The sequence below is a fragment of the Stenella coeruleoalba genome, assembly GCF_951394435.1.
Source record: "Stenella coeruleoalba genome assembly, chromosome: 6".
NCBI classification, from domain to species: Eukaryota; Metazoa; Chordata; class Mammalia; order Artiodactyla; family Delphinidae; genus Stenella; species Stenella coeruleoalba.
In genome coordinates this window covers 90138161-90160027 of record NC_137151.1, presented here as the reverse complement: position 1 = coordinate 90160027, position 21867 = coordinate 90138161, and the positions used below count along the sequence as shown (strand labels likewise).

Sequence of the window (21867 nt, the reverse complement as noted above, 5' to 3'; positions counted from 1 at the left end):
ATGGGGTAAGGGCTATGATTATGCCCATCTTACAGGTGAAGCAAAGGAGGCACAGAGAGGTTCAGTTACCTACCTGAGGTCATAGAACTAGTGGGCGGAAATGGAGCTCCATCCTCGGCTGTCTGGATCCTGGGCAGGAGGCTTGCTGCCCTTCTTTGTAGTGGATGATGTGATATTTCACATTTTGCATGGGATTATGGTCCTGGTGGCTAAGGTGCTGAGTCTTTAGGATCCAGTACACACCATGGGAGTGGAGGTTTTGCAGTGACTTAAAGTGGTGGGCAGTGGACCCGTCACATGGCGCAGAGATCTTTACTCAGACTACTGCCAAATTCCGCGCATCCAGGAGGCTCAGTGTGCTACATTATCATTGGCCCTCCCTAGACTCAGACATTTCATTTTCTATTAAGTCCACCTTCTTTTCTCATTAGCCCCTGGCAATTAAAGTCGGACTACCAGCACAGCTGTGATCCTAAGTACAAATGTGGGCGCTGAAATTTGACAGAGGTGTGTGATGATATGGTGGTCCTTCAGATGAGCTTTGATGCCAGCTGTTTTAGATTACCATCAAAAGGAAAAGACAATTTAAAAATTGCCACAGAGGGCTTCCCTGGTGGCGCAGTGTTGAGAGTCCGCCTGCCGATGCAGGGGACACGGGTTCGTGCCCCGGTCCGGGAAGATCCCACATGCCGCGGAGCGGCTGGGCCCGTGAGCCATGGCCGCTGAGCCTGCGCATCCGGAGCCTGTGCTCTGCAACGGGAGAGGCCACAACAGTGAGAGGCCTGCATACCGCAAAAAAAAAAAAAAAAAAAAAAATTGCCACAGAGACCTCATAAAAGCCCTAAGATATTTCCAGCAACCCTCAGAGATGCACTGACTAGTTTGAGAAACACTGGGAGAAGCAGGAGAGAATGGGAAGAGTTTCAGGGGGGCCCTGCATGTGAAAATCTAGGGCTGGGCAGAGCCTGGCTCTTCCAGGAGGAATGGACAGAAGGTCACAGAGATTAAGCAACAGTCAGATCCAGAAAGGGCCTTGTAAGCCACGTTAGAGTGTTTGGACTTGATACAGAAGGAACCACTGAAAATGTCTGTAGGTCGTAAACAGCAAGGACCAGGCCTCGTTGTCAGTTATCCCAAGTGCCTGTAACTTAAGGGTGTGTGATAAATGCTTGGAATGGCATAGATAAAATTAATAAGAAGTTTGTTTTAGGGTTTGGTGTGATCAGTTGAGTAAGAATCATAAAATCATCTGATGATCGAAAATCATCAAATTTTTTGTCTCGCCCACTTGGTGGGCAAAACTAAACCAATCCCACCTTCCCTGGGAGAGTTGAGAGATAAGTATGGTAAAGCATTTTGAAATATAGAGAGAGAACAGAAATGCTAGTTGGTCACACTTCATTCTTGGGTTTTAAGGAGTCACACACCTGATTTTAAGGAAGTACAACCTGATTACCACTTCAAAACTCACAGACTGCTGGTTATCCAACTAAGCTAATAATAATTGCAAGGGCAAAAATACCACTAACATGAATGGTGAAGGCTTAACCGTGGGTCACATGTTCTATTTAGCACTTTATGCACATTATCTCAATTAGTCCTTACAATTGTTCTATAAGATTGACACTGTTATTATCTTTAGTTTCCAGGTGAGGGAACCCTTATGTATTTGCCAAAGATCAAATAGCTAGCACATGGCAAAGCTAGAACTGAAACCCAAAGGTTCTGACCCCATCACCTTAACCACAGTGTTTTTTACCATATGGCCTAAGGGAAGGCTCTAGAAAAGCCTGGATATGGAAAGGGACAGCCATGTCCCCCGATGCCAAGGGGAAAACTTAAAAAAACTGATATTCTAATGGTGCAAAAACCCGTTCCTCACCTCTGATGGCTCTCTACAATTTATTCTGACCTCATTTATTCTGAGATAACTGGGTAGGAGATGCCAGCTAACAGCTAAATTAGAAATAGCTAATACAAACACGTTCCATTAATTTTATGACTGCTCAAATAAATGTAGCAAATTAACTGGAATTGGTCTTCCCTTTCCTGTAATTTATGCATTGTTAAGTTTAGTGTTATCTGACATCTTTATTTCTTGATCTTCCTTGATGTAGACCTGATGAAATCAGAGCGATGCTTCTTATTTGACTGAGACAGCCAAATCCTAAGTTTCCTGCTAAAGGTTTTAAGATCCTTTCTTTATAAGCAGTCTTATTTTATAACAACAAAGGAGAAATTTTATTTTGAAACGCATGAATCATTTCTGAAGTGATTCAGAGATTCTGAATTCTACTTTTACTTTCTTTCCCATCTCATCCTGATACTTAGTTTTTCTCTTTGAACCAGAGCATCATATTCAAGTTCAAATGCCAATAGTACTTGAGTCTCAATTAATATGTTTCAAAACCTGCATTGAGGTAGTGACTTTTTATTAACTATGGAATAAAAAACATATATCAAAGAGAATTTTTGTTAGGCCTTTTAGAGTTCTGCCTCCCTTACCTTCTCAGGTTTATAAGTAGCAGCAGAAAAAAATGAAATTATTAGCTAATGTAGAGTGTGACAAATTACCTAAAGCCAATGGTGTTAAATGATAAGGTTGGTTAGAAGTGTTAATAATGAAGTTTATGAAATATGTTATACTGAGGCTGTTAAAATATCTCATACTTTATGTTTTTCTTGATTGTTTTATTAGAGTTTGATACTCTTTTCTCTAATTCATTTGCTTGTATTATTTAATATAAAGTTGTATATTTTATGTACCTATATAAACTATATCATAAATGTTGTGTCTATATATGTGTGTGAGTATGTGTATGTATATAGAAAATATTAAAATATTTAAAATACTAGAAGTATTTATATTTTTATACATATTAAATATTTGTGTATACATGTATATAAAGAATGAGGAAGACTCAAAGAAATCTTGACAAATCCACTCCTTGTTTTAGGCATGTTCTTACAGGAACTCACAACCGTCCTAGAAAATAGTCTATCCATTTTCTTCTTGCAAATGTCCAGAAATATTTAATCAAAGATTTTTGCCTTAACTCCCCCAAACAAATAAAATGGTTAGGTAAAATCCCATTAGCTTAAAGTTCCATTTAGTAAAGAGCTTTTAAAACATGTTATACATCAAAAAAAATTAGTGTGTTTCATTGGCATAGGGAGGGAACAGTATAAATAGCAGCACGAATAAAAAGCTTCTCTCCCATCCCCCAATTCTCTCTTCCTTTTCACGAGCATCAAGGTTGTCACTGATGCGATTGCTTTTCAGAATTTTTTTTTTTTTTTGTAAATGACAAGAGAGGCGATTACAAGCAGTTCTCCTCCCCGTGACACTACCCGGAAGACGGGCAAATTGCATCTCTTGATGGATGCCAGCTATTATATACACTGGGTTGGAAATCTCCATATAGGGAAAGGAAAACGAACAGAGGGAAGACTGAACAAAAACACCAACAAATTAAAAGAAGTTTTCATGCAAAGAGAGAGGCGGTTAATTGCTAGCAGACTCGAATTTTGCAGAACACTGAATACCATGAACTATCTGTGAACATGTATATACTTTCACATACTCACGCACATCGTAATAACTTTTGAGATAGCAAATAAAATTCTTGTGTCTCAAGCTTAACAAATTAAATCACATGTAGTTTTTCATTCAGGATAGAATCTGGAAACGGGCCACTTTCTGCTAGGGAAGAAACTTAGATGATTCATGCTGCAGGTGTAAATATAAATAGTCTCATACTCCTTGTGTTATGTGGAGGATTTACAAAATCTGAAATATATTATTTGAATAAAATGAGATGTTATGAGAAGGGATCACTAACACGCTTCTAAGTACACAGGAACCTCCTGATGGTGCTGTTTGATTTGAACTACAATTCAGCTCACGACTTTGACTTTGGGTCCTTGTTTGGGGAGAGGGGATGGGCAGGAGGAGGAAGATTTAATTCTAAGGGAAGATTTAATTCTAAGGCCCAAAGCACTGCCATCAGAAAGCTGCCTGTCTCTCAGGGCGTTGTTCCAGGGACTGTGTTATTGCAGGGGTCAGTCTAAGAAGTGGTTTCTTTCTGTAATGCTGTTAGGGAAAATATGCTAGATTTATGAAATATATGCAAGATAGCTATTAACTATTTTGTGACTGTTATTCTTGTGTGGGTTAACGTGCAAAATAAAAGGCTATTAGGAAGATGAAGTTTCACTTGCCGAAGGTGAATATTTGTACATATTAAATATTTGTGTATACATGTATATAAAGAATGAGGAAGAATATGAAGAATGAGTTTTAATTCTCATCCCAAATTTTATTTCCAGTAATACAGCCATTATTAACTCTTAGCAAAGTGCTTGGTACATAATAGGTCAATAATAAATATTTGCTTATCAACTCAAGGAATAGAACAGGTTGCTTTTCAAAGTCAAGGGTTTGTCAGTTTCATGTTTTCTCCACTTAGCATGGTATCTGATGCTTATAAAGTGATGAATGAATAAACAGATGAATGAATGAGTGAATGAATGGGACAAAATTGCTAAGCTGAAAGAAAAAGAAATTAATTTTAAATGCTTAGAGTCACTGTTCATGTGAAATGTTTTCTTAAAAAGATCTATTTCTATTGTTATGGGCTTTTCGTTGTGGTTTAGGTCCGGGATTTTATTATTTTAAGATAGAAATGATTGCCTAATTATTTCAGCCAAGAGTCCCTAAGCAAGGTCTCATGGGTTTAATTTTCATCAGAGAACTTATAGAAAGATCATCCCCCTTCTGCGGGTGTCTTGAGATCTGTTACCGTGAGCTGCTCTGTTTTTTTCCTCCTCAGGTGTGGAGTCCATAGCATGTTCCCCTTACATTTAGCTGCCCTCAATGCTCACTCTGACTGCTGCAGAAAGTTATTGTCATCGGGTAAGTAACTCCATTACCGCAGATCAGGCTTAACATGTCCTGCAAATGAGCCGTGTGGCTTCAGGTGTCTGGTCAGCATGAGCGGCTGCCTGTGCTTCATGTCATCCGTGACCCGACGTGGCAGGATGAGTTGTGTCCACGGCTAACTGCATGTGACAGCTCCCAGCGACTCATGGTGTTGAAGCCGTTTGAATGTCAGCATTCCTGCCCCAGAATGAGAGTCTTGTCTGTTTATCAAGTTAAAGCTCGCGTGGTCCAGAGTGAGAGGCAGGCAGGGATGGCCATAGCTTACAGGAAGCTTCTCATAGAAGGAGAAAACATCTTTGAGGATTAGATTGGTGGCATAACATTTCATATTGTTCAACAAAGGGAAAAGGCCGAATCCCCTACGTTTTAATGGTAGAAAATGTCAAATTACCATCCCACTCCCTGAGCTCTGAAAAATTGCTGTGGTTGATATCCCTCCAACTAGGTTTCATTTTAATTTTTTTAATGCGGGTCTATTTGGAACCAAGAAATTCTTTCTGGTTTGGAGCTTTGCTAATCTTTCTTATCACTGCTTCTGCCAACCTCCATGTATTTAGAAGTTCCTGGCTTTCAAAGGCGATAGAGGGCTGCAAGGCAAAGATTGCTTAAGAATTCATTCAACAGATATCCCAGAGGCGTTTTTTTGTTTTTTGTTTTTTCCTTTAAGTTCTTTACTTATGATTGATTCTGCTTTCACTGCTTTTGGCATGTTTAACAATAACCCCTGCATGAAAGCACGTTTCCCAAATCTTAAACCAACTGAAAGCTAATAATACACTTAAGAAAATATCTCTTCTAGCATGCTACGATTACTCCTTTGCCTTCCATGTTTTCTCCATGCGTTCTGTCTGCCTGTCTATTGCCCCACTTATCTCAAACTGGTTTCATAAATTTCTATCCTGGGATTGAAATATGGGGCTGTAGTTCACCCAGGGCTGAATGTGAAAATAAATTCTTCTTGACTTCACGGTTCTTCCTATAAAATTGCCAAGCTTGAGCAGTTACCGATCGTTTCCATGACAACCTCTTTCTGACTACAGTGGCTTGCGTTCTGGTTTTTCTACTAACTGATTTTTCTGTCTCTGCAATGTTTCTTGTGGTTTAACTAGGACAAAAGTATAGCATAGTATCCTTGTTTAGTAATGAGCACGTGCTGTCTGCAGGCTTTGAAATAGACACCCCAGATAAATTTGGAAGAACGTGCCTTCACGCTGCTGCTGCAGGAGGGTGAGTAGTTAATAATTTTAGTTGTTATCTTATGAACGAATTACTAATTCGTCTTAACTGACTTAAGTTGTCTGTGGATCAAAGGCAACTTCTTTAGTAAAACGGGTAAGAACTCTTTCTACCAATACCAAATATCACTGTGTTGAATTTCCAGATTACTCGTGTGTTTGTTTTTCCAAAGAAAAAGTGTTAGCCCATCTCATATAGAAAATATTTTTTCTTTTGTTTTCTCTTCTCTCACTCTTTTTTTTTTCTTCTTATTTTAAATTGTAGGTCTTTAGCCTATAGAATATATACTTACTTGGTACCTCTTCCACCAAAAGAAAATAATTTGAGATTTGTTCCTAAGTTTTTCCTCTTTCGTTGCTGGAAGGTGGTTGATGATCAAGGGAATCCAGGGTTGAGTTAATTCATGTTCATTTACAGACATTTTGGTCCTTATTTCAAAACTGATTTTTAAGTCCTTATAATGATTAAATGTGAACAAAGGTCAAGAAACCCAAAGGATAGGCAAAACGTGAATTAATCCTTGCCTTTTTTTTTTAAGTTGTAAAGAGAATTTTTCATCAGATACTCTTTTTCATATAAGTGGTTAGATTAAGGCTCTGATCAATATATTGTTGACATATGACCACACATTGGCCAAACATGGTTTCCTTTGGATGTCCTCGTTTGGATAAGGTGTTGGTTCTTAATCAGTTTCCTAGTCTTAAGGAACAGCAGTGCTTCTCCATGTGTCAACTGTATATGACCAAAGGTATTACCTATTTAACAGAGGTGGATTGACTGTGAAGCTTTAGGGCCCTTTATTTGCATGGCTCCCTTCCAAAGTCTTGTATCTAGTTTTTGGGGTTTTTTCCCGGTACTCGGGCCTCTCACTGTTGTGGCCTCTCCCGTTGCGGAGCACAGGCTCCGGACGCGCAGGCTCAGCGGCCATGGCTCACGGGCCCAGCCGCTCTGCGGCATGTGGGATCCTCCCGGACCGGGGCACGAACCCGTGTTCCCTGCATTGGCAGGCGGACTCTCAACCACTGCGCCACCAGGGAAGCCCGTTGTATCTAGTTTTATATTCATAATTTTGTTATTATTTTTTTAAAGAGAACCTCCTTCTCCTCACCCCATTTCCTCAAATTGTATGAACTTCCTGAGCCACGCAACTTGGATCTGTCTCTGTCTTTGATCCTTTGGCTCAAAGAGACAGGTGCTTTACATCAGCTGACATGTTACACCAACACATAATGACCTCATAAAGTTCTTATATTTTATGACTTAAACTAGTCGCTAGTTCTCTGCGAAAGGTGGCTATAAAAGGTGGAAGTGGGGTGGGGAGAGCCCTCCTCACGCTTATCATTAATGAGATCATTTTTCTTATTTAAACGATAATAAAGTCATAAATCCTAGGCCACTTCTTAGCATCCTAAGTTTAGAACAATGATGGATGAGTGTCTCTTTTTATGCCCCCATTGTAAAAAATATCAGACCTGTACAGAAAAGTGGCAACAAACCATTCTGGATTCATGTCTGAAACCCCTATTAGGATTAGTGTTTAGCTATATGCCCTTCAATAGGAAAATTCACTTCAATGGGTTCTTTTCTCTCTACTAAACATGATTTATTGCTTCTGCAAATGACAAAGAAGCTTTGGAAGATCACTACGCTCCATTACATCATTTTCGGCCTTGGTTCTGCACGTTCATTTACCTAGGTTACCAAGACAGGGAAATGCTGCTGTTTTATTTTCCATTAAGGAGAGTCTGGGTCGAAAATGGTTATCATAGTGAATTCATTCTGCTGTGATAAAAGGTAACGCTCATCCATTCTGGCTTATTGTTTAAAGGTGACATGAAATTATTCTAGGTTTAAGGGGTTGTTCCATAAACTCTTGATGGTGTTGAAAGAGAATTTTAGGGTAAATGATGAAAACCATCACTGAAAGATTTCATCACGTAATAATCATTAAATTCTTTAGTCATGGAATTGAAAATGTTCCCTCAAGCTCTCTAACGTATTGATATATTAGCTTTGAAAAAGGAATTGTGGGAACTTTAGATCCTTACGATATGGCATTACTCTAATGTGTTCAGGTTATTTTTGTGTTAGCAGAATTTAAAGCTAGTTCTCTCATTTCATCTGGGCGTGCGCTCTGCAGAAAACAGCTCTTTCTGAAGATAGCCCAGCAGTTGACCGCCACCATCTTAATGATGTTTTCCCTGTCTTTCTAGTAATGTGGAATGTATAAAACTCTTGCAGAGCAGCGGAGCAGATTTCCATAAAAAGGACAAGTGTGGGAGGTATGTAAACAGGGAACTCTGCTTCAAGTGCCTAAATAAAAGGAGTGGGGAGCAGTCCATCTGGAAATCGTGTTATGTTGAAATGGCAAACAGCGAAGCTAGCTGGGGAGATTCCATTCTCAGAAGGAAACCCCTTCTACACCAACAAAGCAGGCACAAGGCATGAGGAAAGAATCTCCTCTCCCTGCTTCTGTTTAGAAGTGCCAGTTGTTTCTCTGATGCTTCCAATATATATATATAACTGTATCCATGTGGAGGATTACATATTTTATATGTGCATATATATTTGTATCTGTAAAATATGTGATTTCCCACATGGATATAGTTTAGAAAATTCTGTCTGTAGCAGAGTAGAACACTTCAGCCCTTCCAACCCAGAATTTGGTCACAAGATCTGGAGCACTTTATTGTATTTATTGAACATTTCATTTTGGGATAAATCTTTAGACACATTTAAAACATGAATCATAACTAATGAGAACCTGCTGTACAGCACAGGGAACTCTACTCAATGCTCTGTGGTGACCTAAATGGGAAGGTACCAAAAAAGAGGGATGTATATATGATTCTCTTCGCTGTACAGCAGAAACTAACACAACGTTGTAAAGCAACTATACCCCAATTTAAATAAATAAATAAATAAAACATGAAACACACACAGGCCACCTATAGCCCCTTTGGCTATTGAGATGGGTCATAGAACTTTTCTTACCTTATTTGTCCTTTGCATGCATAGCTAAATCATGCCATAATACTAGCTGGTACAGGGAAGAAAACAGCACGAGGAAAGGTGGAGGAAGTGAGGACATGATCAAGAAAACCTCAGGTCATTCAGTTTGGAAACAGCATTAGACACATTTAGGGGAGAGAGAGAGACTTTATAAAGATAGACCAGGGCTAGCTTGGGAAAGTCTTCAATTCCAAACTAAAAAATCAAGGCATTGTTCACTGGGGTGGACTGAAGGTTTTAGTACAGGTTTGTTATATGTAGGTATTGGACCTTAGAAAATCCAGTTCTTCATTGATGCCCACTAAAAGTTACATGGAAGTTGCATTAGGGCAGAGGAGGCCAAAAGGGGTGGTATTGCAAGAGTCCAGAGGAGCAGTAATGTAGACCTGAACCAGGATAGGCACTAGGAATGGAGAGAAAGGAGAGATCTACAGGTGGGTGGCCTTGTCTGAAGCCACCATCTTTGTAGCCTTCGTTGTAACATAAAGTCAGAGAAAGTCATGTGTCTTGGCCTCCACACTGAGAGCCAACACCCCTAGGAATACTGCTGTCTGTGCTGGTGTAGTGATGGGCGTCTGTTTTGCAGACTGAATGAAGTCATAGACTGCTGTTTGTTTTTCAGGACCCCTCTGCACTATGCAGCTGCAAATTGTCATTTCCACTGTATTGAGACATTAGTGACCACAGGGGCCAGCGTTAATGAAACCGATGACTGGGGCCGCACCGCTTTGCACTATGCTGCTGCATCAGACATGGATAGAAAGTAAAAACAGCCTTACTTCTGTTTCCTCTCAGGGTGGGGGAGGTGGGGGGAGGTTGCTAAGTTTTCTTCCTACTGCCTCACAGAGAGTGTGAATGAAGAATCCCTCTCACCGAGACCTGAAGGAGTTAGAATTGCTTCATCCCTAGCCCCGGGTTTCCCATTCTGCTCTCTTTACGTTTGATTAATATGTGTCACTGCACAATTACTTCTCCTCTCTGTTCTTTGGGTTGAATGCCAAGTGGAGCTGTCAAGCCCAGGTTTTCAGTTCATTCAAAACCTGTCAAATTTTGTTTTGTCATATACTGCGGTTTTCATCATCACCACTTACACGCTTCATTTGCTGTAAGACTTACATTTGCTAATAAATACGTCATGTGTCAAAAATATCCATCTATGCATAATCCTGATAGTCTTCAAATGCAGCATCAGTATTTTAAAATAGGCACTGTTGTTCCAACCTGGGCATGAATACTCTTTCAGGAGCTGGAATACAGAAAGTTGGGTACCCTGATCATATGTGGATTCTAGGTGGCTAGGAATGGAAAGCAGAATCAAGTGAACCAGTTCAGGGGGGAAAGGTGGAAGAGGTACCCACAGTTTATGAGCCTGTTCTCAAAGACTTGAGGACCAGGCCTTCCTTCATAGGAATACTTTTCGGTGATCCTGTTTGGAGAACTACTGAGTTATTTGCTGCCCTGTGCTATGGAGTTGCTTCTGGGTCAGTACTAGCTCCTTTTCTTGTAGAGCAGTGGCGTTCAAATGCATTAGACAATGACCCACACTAAGCAATACATTTTACATCATGACCCAATACACACACTCAGATATATATGTTTTATACATATGTATGGAAAATGGAAACAAAGATTTCATAAAACCATATTTACTTTTGCTGTGTGGGATGCATTTTGATATACTTTTATTTCATTAAAAAAACCCTACTGACTTCAACCCGCTAAATTGATTTCACAATTCAGTAATGGATTATGATCCGTATTTCCACAGTTTGGAAAACGCAGCTTATTTTCCTTCATATAGTACCGGCAAGACTGTTGTAGCCTCAGGATCCCAGGGCCGCATGTTATTAATTCGACAAACATTTATTGAGCATCTACTATATGCCAAGCTCTATGCTGTTCGCTTGGAATAGAATGGGAGACAAGTATACTTCATCTGTTAAGAGCTGGCAGAGGAATCCTAGATAGTGAAGAATTGCTCTGGCTCATAAGGGGTGCTTAGGAACCCATTTATTCCTGGATAAATGAGATGCTCAACTGCCAAGGAGGCATCAAGTAATGTTGTAGAAGCCAGGGACGTTTAAGCTAGTCACTTTCTCTTTCCGTGGGGAGTTTAGAATACTCATGGAAGGGTGGGCAGCATAACTGCTGTCTTAATCACTGATACCTCGGTGGAAGTTTTAGGAAAGTCATATTCTCAGTCGGATTCCTTGGGAGAGAACAGACTTACTGGATGGCCTTGGGGAGAACCACGTATATCCTCCATGAAAAATCAGTAGCACTTGCTTCTTTTGAGTCGGGGGAGAAATTGTTAAGATATAAACTGCACCAAAATCATTAGCAACTTTGCCACTAATTGTAATTTTTTTTTCTTTCCCTTATGCTGAGAAGTAAGACTATCTTAGGAAACGCCCATGAAAATTCCGAAGAACTTGAAAGAGACAGAGAGCTGAAAGAAAAGGAAGCTGCATTGTAAGTTTCTTCTCAGCTTAAGAACAAGGTGTAGTTACTGATGCTTTGTCTGCTGCTCTGGGTTGCACATGGGCCAGCCTTACTATTTCGGGGTCTCACTTGGGCTCTTGCAGAAGTGATGTGGGCTTGCCTTTGTTGAAGAAGAAACTATTCTTTTAATATATCCTTCAAATATGCTGTTTTCACACAAGGAACTCTTTCTAAAATTGAAACCTTTGCCGTGACCATCACTGTGCTTGGTCAGCAGTTTTTAGGACTAGGTACGTTAAATACAGTTTCTCACTCTGCCATGTAGTATGCCTCAGGGGACATATTAAGCCTCCTCTGAGGGCCTCAGGCTCTCGTTTTGTGACCTGAGGATAACAATTTAGCAGATTCTATGAATAAATGTTTTGAGATTTTGGTGTGAAATGCACCAGTCGTACTCTCCCCTTCTCCCCAGAAAACACCCATCAACTTACAAACAGCTCCTTGCTTCCTGCAGACAGCTGCTCTGTCACCCCTCATCCCACCTGCCCTGCTCTGGTGTCTGACAGAGATTCAGCTATTACTGTGATGGAGTGATTGCCAGCACCCAGGGCTGTGGATAACGTGGGAACCCCTAATGCTTCCTCCTCTGAGAGCCCTTCGTGCACTGGAAGTGGCAGTGAGGAGGTTGTGCTCTGCCCAGTGCAGTGCCCAGTAGGTAGCTGGTGATCAGTAACTGTTTGTTGAATGAATGAACACTTGAATAACCGGTGCCCACAGTTTGTGTCCTGCCCCTGTGAGGCTCAGTGGATGTAGTGCTCTAAGAGTCTGCACACACACAGTCCTTAACTTGCTTATTCTCTTCTCCTGCTGTCAGAGGGACCCGTTTCTCTCTGACTTGAATGCTCATATCCACTCTGGGGTCTTCCCACTGCCCACTGGGCTCTCCTCCCATGTCCAGACCATTGTGGAAAGGTGTGGTTAGCAAGTGAGGCCCCAGTGCAAGTTGTGGGGACATAACTTTGACTGTTCCTGGGGTGAGCACAGGAAACACCGCTGTGAGTAAATCAGAATAACAAAGGTTTTGCCTAATAGTCCAAAATTAAAATAATGGTATTCAAATACTGTAGAATTTTAAGCCACCTCAGCAGACACTCCCTTCTCCAGTGAAATGCAAGCTTGTCCTGGGCCAGAGCAGCCCTCTCTACATCTGATGGAGAGGGAAGGAGCAGGAGAGGCAGGGGAAGGCAGGGACCAGCCTGCTGGAGATCTGTTTCATGCAATGAAATGCTACTCCCCTTGTCCAAATACACCCCTGACCTAATGCGCCTCTCTTGATTTTGCAGCTTAGGTGCCAAAATTACTAGTCAGGGCCCTGGGTGATAAAGAAGACAAGCATTCCCAGTTAAGACTGGATTTCATTTTCCCTTAGGAACAATGTGGAGAATATTCACGTTCTGTAGTATTGTTGTTATTTCTAATAGTACTGTTGACAGTTATAGTTCAGCTGTATTCTGCATTAAATAGCTCTTTGGGAGTAATCCCAGTATTTTCCAAATTACATATTAAATTTATCAACTGATTTTTAGAGTATAATCCTTTCAGAAGCTGGGAATTGTGTGTTCACTAGAATGCTATTCCTACTGAGTGATTTTATTTCAGGAGCCAAATTCAGTTTAAAATGAGTCACACCTAGGATTCAGTCCATGGACATTTAATTACAAAAATAAAAAAAGACTTCCTTTTAAGGTATAAATCACCAAAGACAGCCTGATACATCAGCACTCCAATAATAGTTTGATTTATTACAGAGAATTTTATGGATGAATCATGTGATATGTAGGTATTTGGTTTAAAAAATTCCTCTTTCATCAGATTTTCTAGAAATTAAAATGTCTGTTTTCGTATCTCTCTATGTGTGTGCTTTATTTACTCCTTTTGCCTTAGGTAAGTGTAATTTTAAGGTTTTTGAGTAAACTATAGAAATTGTCCATTGAGGTCTTATTTAATATACAAGCTTATATTTAGGATCTTACAGTTTTGATTTGAGTATGAAATTGAATCACCTTGGCCTTGTAGAGGACATGTTTGTCCCACTGTCACAGAAATAAAACCGAAATCGTGGAACGTTGCTCCCTGTCTAGGTCTTCCCTCTTTGACCAGCAGGATGGTCCCATTTGCAACACGCCCTGAACAGAATACATTACGTCCCCGAGTACCTGTGTCTTGGAGTCTGGGGCTCTTCAGCGGAGGTGGCGCCACTCCCCTTCCTCTTACCTATTGCAAAGATGGTGTTTTTTTCAGAAAAAATTACAACTGTGTCAGAAAAGGCTTTTATTACTTTAAATATTATTTAAAATTTTATTATTATAAAATTTAATATTATTTTATTTATTTTTCCAACCTTTTGATCTCAGAGTCTCCAGTAGCAAGGTTTAAAAATAAACACCCCTCTCTTGAGGTTTATCCCATTGCAATATCTTGACCACTTCTTTATTATGCTGAGAACTTGTCTTTTGGATGTGGAGCTCTAAAACTTATTATTCAGTAATCTTGATGACAGGCAGGTTCTGTACCTTAAGATGAGAAGGGGAAAAAAAAACTTAATTACCCTCTAGTTCCTAAAGCTTTTCCTGAATTCTAGAATGGCTATTTTAAGCTGAAGGAGGGGACTTCCCTGGTGGTCCAGTGGTTAAGACTCTGCGTTTCCACTGCAGGGGGTGCAGGTTCAGTCCCTGGTCAGGGAACTAAGATCCCACATGCAGCGTGGCTTGACCAAAAAAATTTAAGTTGAAATAAAGATAGCTGCAGAAAACACACAAAAAACATCCAGTACATAAACCCTCATTGCTGCAGGATTTTTAAAGAAACACTTCAACTCACAAAGTGCTTTGTGGAACACTTATAATAAGAGAACATTTACATTAATTATCCCTTTTGGTCCAGAGATGTTTTCAGAGAACATTTACATTCATTATCCCTTTTGGTCCAGAGATGTTTTCTGAAATAACATCTCATCTTTATACTTACAGATGTCTAGAGTTTCTGCTTCAACATGATGCAAATGCATCTATCCGGGACAAGGAAGGCTACAATAGCATACATTATGCTGCTGCCTATGGCCACAGACAATGTCTGGAATTGGTGAGCTGTGTTGTCTTGATTTGTTCTCTCTCACACAAACACACATACACCCAAACCTGAAAATGCTGGTCTTAATCTCTCAACAAATGTGCCCTCACTGCCTAATTCAGTCCCCACGGGAACTCACCTGGAAAGATATTCTGTGGTAAGCTATTAAATTGTTTCCCTTTACAATATGTAGGTCTTTTTGTTCCATTTCTGCCCATTCTAATCTCAGAGCTGACTAACAATTGATTCTTTTCCGCATTAACTTGGACTAGGAATTTTAGACCCTGTTGTGGACACAGTTTGTATTTTGAAGATAATTTGGTTGTATCAAATAAGCTTAGTATATATTTCCAGAGTCACACTTAGCACCCCAATATCCAGTAACAGTGTCATAAGATGACTTACAGAACCATTAGGCATATGGGTTTGTTATAGTCCCACATTTGCGGTTTAGGAAAAGAAATCGGCAAGGGTATAACAGCAGAATTTACTGGAATTTCTAAACCACCCCAAATTTCAAACCCATTAGTGATCAAGAAACACTTGATTTGGAGTCTGAAACTCCTTTCTTGGTGTAGGTTACCAGATGCAAACTCAAATGTCTACAGGCACAGGAATATAAAAAACAAGCGAAGTGAGCCCAGGTGTGGATAATAGGGAGTGGTGGGGACGGTGGCAAATAGGACATGTTCTGTCTGAGGGGAGAAACAGCTAGTCAGCTGCAGCTGATGGAGACCAGATGGTACTGCAGAGCCAGGTTTGCTAGAATTCCACTGTTTCAAGAGAAGCTACAAATCTAGACTTTTTGTGTGGAATTTCCTGCTTTGAAAACACTGGGTGGGTTAGAAAGAAAAATTGTGGGTTTGTGGCTGAATCCTGACTGCAGGCCATCATTTGCTGTCTTCTGAGCACCACCCTTGATTCAGCTTCACCAGGATACATGGGGTATCCCAAACTCACCATCTCTGGTCCAATGATAGGTGCCACCTTCCTTACTGGATCCAACTGTTTTCCTTGTTCTTTTAAAGGAGAAGTCCTACTTTTCAGAGTTATTTGAAGGTGCGTTTGGTGAAACACTTGCCCTTCATCAACTGCATAGTTTATTGAGAAAGGCATGAGGCAGAGAGCCCGCAAGCGATGGTGTGAGCGCCTACATAGAAATGACTCGATGCCCCAGTGAGGCCCTTTACCTTTGGCCTTGCTGCTGGTTTTTCAAATGGTTCCACTTAGGGTCTTTCTTACTATATTTGTTTTAACTATGAATGTGGGAAAATGTTCATAAAGATCACCCAGTTTGGAAATAAAAAGGTGATTATTCTGGTATTGATTTTTGTGACATTTATTGGTGAATTGTAAGTACCTTCATCATTTCTGCGGACTTCCAAGTCTGCTTTTCCTGAGGTTCTTGTGGCTGATAAAGATTTCTTTGCTTGACCTTGGGGGTGGCATTTTTTTCTCTCTCCCGTTTTAATTCCATCATGGTTCCTCTTCCAGTTACTGTGGCTGCATAACAAATTACCCTCAAAGTTAGTGGCTTAAAACAACACTAATCACTTATTTGTTTCTGGTCAGGAATTCAGGTGTGGTTTAGCTGAGCAGTTCTAGTTAATACCCTATGAGATTACAGTGTCGGGGCTGGCATAATCTCAAAGGCTTCTTCTCTCATTTGTCAATCACGTGGGTAGGAAGAATCGAATTGCTGACGTTCCTTGGGCCTTTCTCTCCGTCTCTATGTGGTTCCTTTTTGCGGTTTTCTCTAGCATGGTGTTTTCAGAATAGCTGGATATCTTACCTGGTGGCTCGGGTTGCTAAAGGTATCTGCCCTGGGAGAGAGTGTGAGTGAGAATGAGCAAGTAAAAGAAAGAGACCATATTACTTTCAACGATTTAGCCTTGAAGTTCACATTTCTGCGGCATCTGTTCATTGCCGCAGTCACAAAATCCAGAGGGGTGAAGTAGATGCCGCCTTCCAAGCGCAGGAGTATCAAAGAATTTGTGGACATATTTTTAAACCACCCAGTTCCATAGGAAGATGTAGGAAGCCAGTGAGGTCAGAGCCTTCTATAAACTGAATTTAAAGTAGAATCACAAGTGGCCAAGGGGCAATCTCTTATCTTACAGATGAACAAACCAAACCACAGGGGCATTTACTAGGTTGTCCAAAGTCATAGCTCTGGTCAGTAGAGGAAGTGGTACCATGAATCAGGATCCCTGATTTAAAAAAATATATATATATTTTTACCACATCATGCTGCCTTCCATTGCTGGTCAAAGCTCTACCACCATCCAAAGCTTTTCAACTTAGGGCAAAATCTTGGTAGGACTTGGTTAAGATATAAGGCAGTAATCACTTCTTCCTTCTAACACCAGCAATGGAAGTTGATCTAGACCTATCACCTATCAGCAAATAGGATTTGTGTTTAGATCCCACAAAGAAAGGGGTGTGTGTGTGTGTGTGTGGGTGTGTGTATGTGTGTGTGTGTGAATCAGTGGCAGAGTGAAGGTTTACTACTGTAACTACCCGTATGAGCCTGCATTCCAAAGTTTACTTAAGACACAGCTGTCTTTAATTGGTTTTCTCTATGAAAACCATATGTCATCATTGGACATATGAACTCTTATTTCAAGGATTATTATAGTCTTGATAACTTGTGCTGTTTTAAAGTACTTTGGTGAGTTATCTTTAATCCCATAGTATAATAACTCTGATAAAGATTTACCCATAACACCTTTTTTTCTATGTAAATGATATATGGCACATTATTTTCCTTTTTCAGGAAAGCCCTTTCAGGGCCATTATTTCTGTTATCCAATGAAAAGGTTTTCTGTCTACAGAAAGTTTCACAAGTGCTATATGATAATGAAATTATCCCCTTGATTAGGTCAACACTGTGATTTACAAAGCAATAATGATTCTTGGAAATTATGTACATACTTGACATACAGCATTGTATAATTCTAAGGTGTACAGCATAGTGACCTGACTTACATATATTGTGAAATGAGTACCATAATAAATTTAGTTAATATCAATCATTTCATATAGATAAGAGAGAAAGAAGGAAGGAAGGAAGGAAGTAGAGAGAGAGAGAAAGGAAGAAAAAGATTTTTTCCTTGTGATGAAAATAAGGACTGCTTTTGAACAATAAGGGCTTTTTGAAGGGCATCTTTTCTAACTTTAACTTTCTCTCTCGACTAGGACCTCAGTGCACTCATGCTCCTTAAAACTCCCATTTCTTTGAGGACTAGGTGTTAGGAAAGCAAGCCACTTAACCAATATGCACTAGGAGGTACGTACCTAAGACTCACTACCACCATGCCAACCTTCTCCCTTATCTCATGACACAAACACCTCAGTCCTCCTAGGGGGTTATCTGTTTTACAAGTTGGTCCTGACTCTGTGTTAGATGCTAGAATTATGACAATGAAATACATGATTCTGGTAGCTCTGAATGGCTTACTTGAGCCTCTGAGCAAGAATTATTCAGGAAGACCTTTTTTTTTTTTTTTTTGGCCACACTGCACGGCATGCAGGATCTTTGTTCCCCGACCAGGACCAGGGATCAAACCTGTGCCCCCTGCAGTGAAAGCACAGAGTCCTAACCATTGGACCACCAGGAGATTCCAGGGAGACCTTTCTTTAAGTCACATTTCCTAGCCTATGTCTCTGGCCTGTGGAAGGTGTGGAGAGAGTAAATGAGTATTTATGGCCCCTGGGCCAGGGCCTTTGTGCTTTGGAGTAGGAGTAGGATTAAAAAAGATGGGTGGCATCAGAGACAGCTGATTTGTGAGGTTGGTAAAATTTGTCTTTTGCCTCTTTTCCCAGAGAGCAATTACTGTGATTATGCATATTATTAATTTTGATGCATATTTTATTTGACTCTTAGTGTGTGTTTACTTGGCATTCGTGGTTTACGGCTCCTGTCTGTGATCATAAGCTTAGAATTTGTAAACCATCCTTTGTGTTCAGTCCATTTTGCTATAATCAAAAGGGAACAGAAATTATTTAAGTTGTTTTCATTCTATTTCCCTTATATAAAGTACTATTGAATTCATTCAATGAGCAAAAAACTTCTAGAAAGTAGGGTGAACCCCTTAGCCTTGATAGAACAGGTTCAGAATTCTGCCACGTCTGGCTACTTAGGCCAGTGTTTTCAGCTGGGCTTGATCAAAGACGTACGTACCATGTGTGCAAGCAAAAATCTGCCCACAAGTGTATGCTGAGAGCTGTCATCAGTCATATTCAATTGGGATCAAAATATCAAAGTGGAACAGAGGAGACTTGGCTAATAAAGCATCTTGTGTCTGAATAAGACTTATGTTTGAGTGGAGGAAGGGAGTTGGCAAAGGAGAGCTCTGTGCCTCCCTTTTCCTTTATCTGGAATGCATTCTTACCGACTCTGGAGAGGAAAATCAGAGTCGTGCCCCTACTTGGAATTTGTGAGTTTATATGGGCACACTGTTTTTCTCTTACAACATTAAAAATTTGTCTGTGAAAGAAATATCTTTGTGGCTTTGTTACCGAAATGGAAAAATGTATGTGCCAGTATAATTACATAAATTATCTACGGAAATTTAGAGAGATTGTTTGAAAACTCTAGGCCTCTGATTAAATTCAGTCCAAGATTCTACCGTGCCAAATCGCTTGGAATTTGGCTGCTTCCTTGGGACCTTCTCTCCCTTTCACTGTTATGAGATAATTTGAACTTCAAACTGGGAGAGTTTATGGGGGTGACAAACGCCCCTGTGTGTATATTCTAGGAATTTCTGGGATTCTCTGAAGACAGTTGTGTCTTGGGCAACTGAACACTGAAATTATGCTGCTTTTTAAATGTGTCTTGTATTTATCATGGGGCTTTAGGAAACCGTTACCACCTGGCTTTGCATAAGATGTACTCACACTGGCAGTGTCTAATTTAGCTTCTCAAGACTGAGAAAGTAGAATATAGAAGAGGGGTTTAAAAAAAAAAGAAAAGGAGAGCTACTTAGCAGTCAGCTGAGGACACGATGAAAACCCAGTGAACTTGAACCCCAGCCCCAAACAAGTCTCTGATGGCTTTTCTCTGTCCCCAGAGGTTCTGCTAAGAGATGGAACTGGGGGTGAACATGACCTCCCAGTAGGCGGACTTCCAATGGGCAGTGGAAACTTCAACAATGCTAGTCTTGTTTTTTCTTCTAGTTAATTCAGTTGAAGAGAAACATAAAATCTTATAGAGAACTCTCATTAAGGGAGGGAGCAGAGGTGTGGGCACAGATACTTTGAAGCTGTTGGCAGCCTCCTCACTGCTGTGAGTAAAAATATAAGCCCACAAGTTTTGAATCAGAATTTGGATGTGAGTCTATGTTCAGAACACTGGAGTAGACAATATTTTATGACAAAATGTTCCACTTATCTCTTTGTAATAGAGCAAAAAAGAAATTTTTTTGGCTTTACCATGAATGAATTTGGCAATTGATGAAAGAACCATTCAATAGGTTGTATTAAAATAAACAATTTCAGTTTCACCTTCAGTTGAGTGCTCAGGACAGTGGAGCCATTGCCCCCACGTTTCAAAGTCAGGTACTAGTTCTCAACCCATGGCCCCCTTGCCCATTTAAGAGATCAGAGAGCAGATTTCTTTGGAGATAGTTCTGCTTCACGTCCCATCACCACTCCCCTGCCCTTATAGCGCGGGAGAAATCCTCATCCCAAGCCCAGTGAGAGAAGCTTCAAGGAGATCGCTTGGATATCTGATATGAATTCCACACACTTTAGGGGGCTGAGTGGACTGGCATGTGATGAATCTAAAGACTGAATGGCTCTGATTAGAGCTTGCTTGCTGGGAAGTTAAATAAAAAAGAGGGCTGTGGTTGAGAAATACTCTACCCCCACCAATGATAGGTCAAGAGTGTATGTTTCCCAATGTCCAAGTGTGAGCCAAGGGCCAGAGCTGCCCTGGAGTTCTCCTGGCTGCGACTCAAGAGGGCTGCCTGGAAGTATGGGGAGGTGTAGGATGCCTGGGGTTGGGGAGAGAGGAATGTGAGCTACCAGCAGAGAGGGGCAGTCACCTGGGGAAGTTGGGAAGTTGTTGGAGAACCTAAATAAGCATCCGAGAGACAGTTTTAAACATCTGACCCAGTCAGAGGATCACTGCCAGGAGGGTGCCAGTCAGTAAGACCATTGTCCCTGTACCCTTGGTGTCCTCCTTTTCCCTCTTCTCTTTAGTCCTGAGGGAGGCAGAGGCAGCCAAGAGGGGAAAGGAGGAGGAGAAGCCATAGTCTGGGAAAGAGAGAAGTCAGCCTTGTCTCCTTCCCCACTGGGGGAGGCGGAGAGGAGCTTCGGTGCTAAAAGGCATTCAGGATTTGAATGTAATAACAGACATTAACAGACATTGTAATTACTGACATGAAGTTATGTAATAACAGACAATAACAGACATTGTAATTACTGACATGAAGTTATGTTTGTGACTAAAGTGCCTGGAGAACTTTTTGTTATTTGTTGGAGATTTTATCTGAGGTGGCAGGAAAAGAAGTAGTCTCATAAAGATTATACCAGGTATCGGAAAGGGAGAATAAAGTTATTGTTTGATTACACCCCATGACTCACTGGTTCAGGACAGAGTCACACATTTAGAGTCATTATTTTAGGAAAGATTAACACTCAGCTCTAAAGAAAAAAACAAACTTACCCTTTAAATACATGCGAATTTAAATATCAACTTTATAAGACATAGGTTCTAGTGATGCCAAGCACTTATCACACTTGTGAATGGTAAAGCCTGACTTAGTGATAAAACTTAAATGCTAGTTTATAAGTATTATGGTGACTATCCTGTTAGGAAGGTATTTCATAGAATCCACAGGTGAGAGAGAAAATGAAAATGTACTGTTCTGTAGCTTGGCCTTTTAAGTAGATTTGATTACTTCCCAACACCAACTCCAAATTTTATTGCAACCTCTCCTTTATTTTTTTTTTCAAGATCTAAAAAGCTGTACTGATGCATCAAATTGGTATGAAGACATCTACAAAATTAACTTTACATGCACATACACATGTGTACACACTTCCTGTAATTTCTTATAAATAGCTAGTCGGCACTAAGGGCTTCAAAGAAGAGGAATCAT

At 40.4% G+C, this 21867-nt stretch overlaps 1 protein-coding gene across 6 annotated transcripts in view; it reads left to right on the top strand.

The window, feature by feature from the left end:
• Positions 1–21867, top strand: part of ANKRD44 (ankyrin repeat domain 44) — a 317527-nt gene that overhangs the window by 219103 nt on the left and 76557 nt on the right. For 4 of the 6 annotated variants that reach the window (XM_079925376.1, XM_079925378.1, XM_079925375.1 and 1 more), the window contains 6 exons: positions 4833–4915; positions 6052–6169; positions 8392–8460; positions 9813–9953; positions 11582–11662; positions 14662–14773. In XM_079925376.1, the coding sequence (XP_079781502.1) occupies positions 4833–4915; positions 6052–6169; positions 8392–8460; positions 9813–9953; positions 11582–11662; positions 14662–14773 (604 nt within the window). The remainder of the gene's footprint in view (positions 1–4832; positions 4916–6051; positions 6170–8391; positions 8461–9812; positions 9954–11581; positions 11663–14661; positions 14774–21867) is intronic. The other 2 variants (XM_079925377.1, XM_079925380.1) reach the window with 1 other exon arrangement.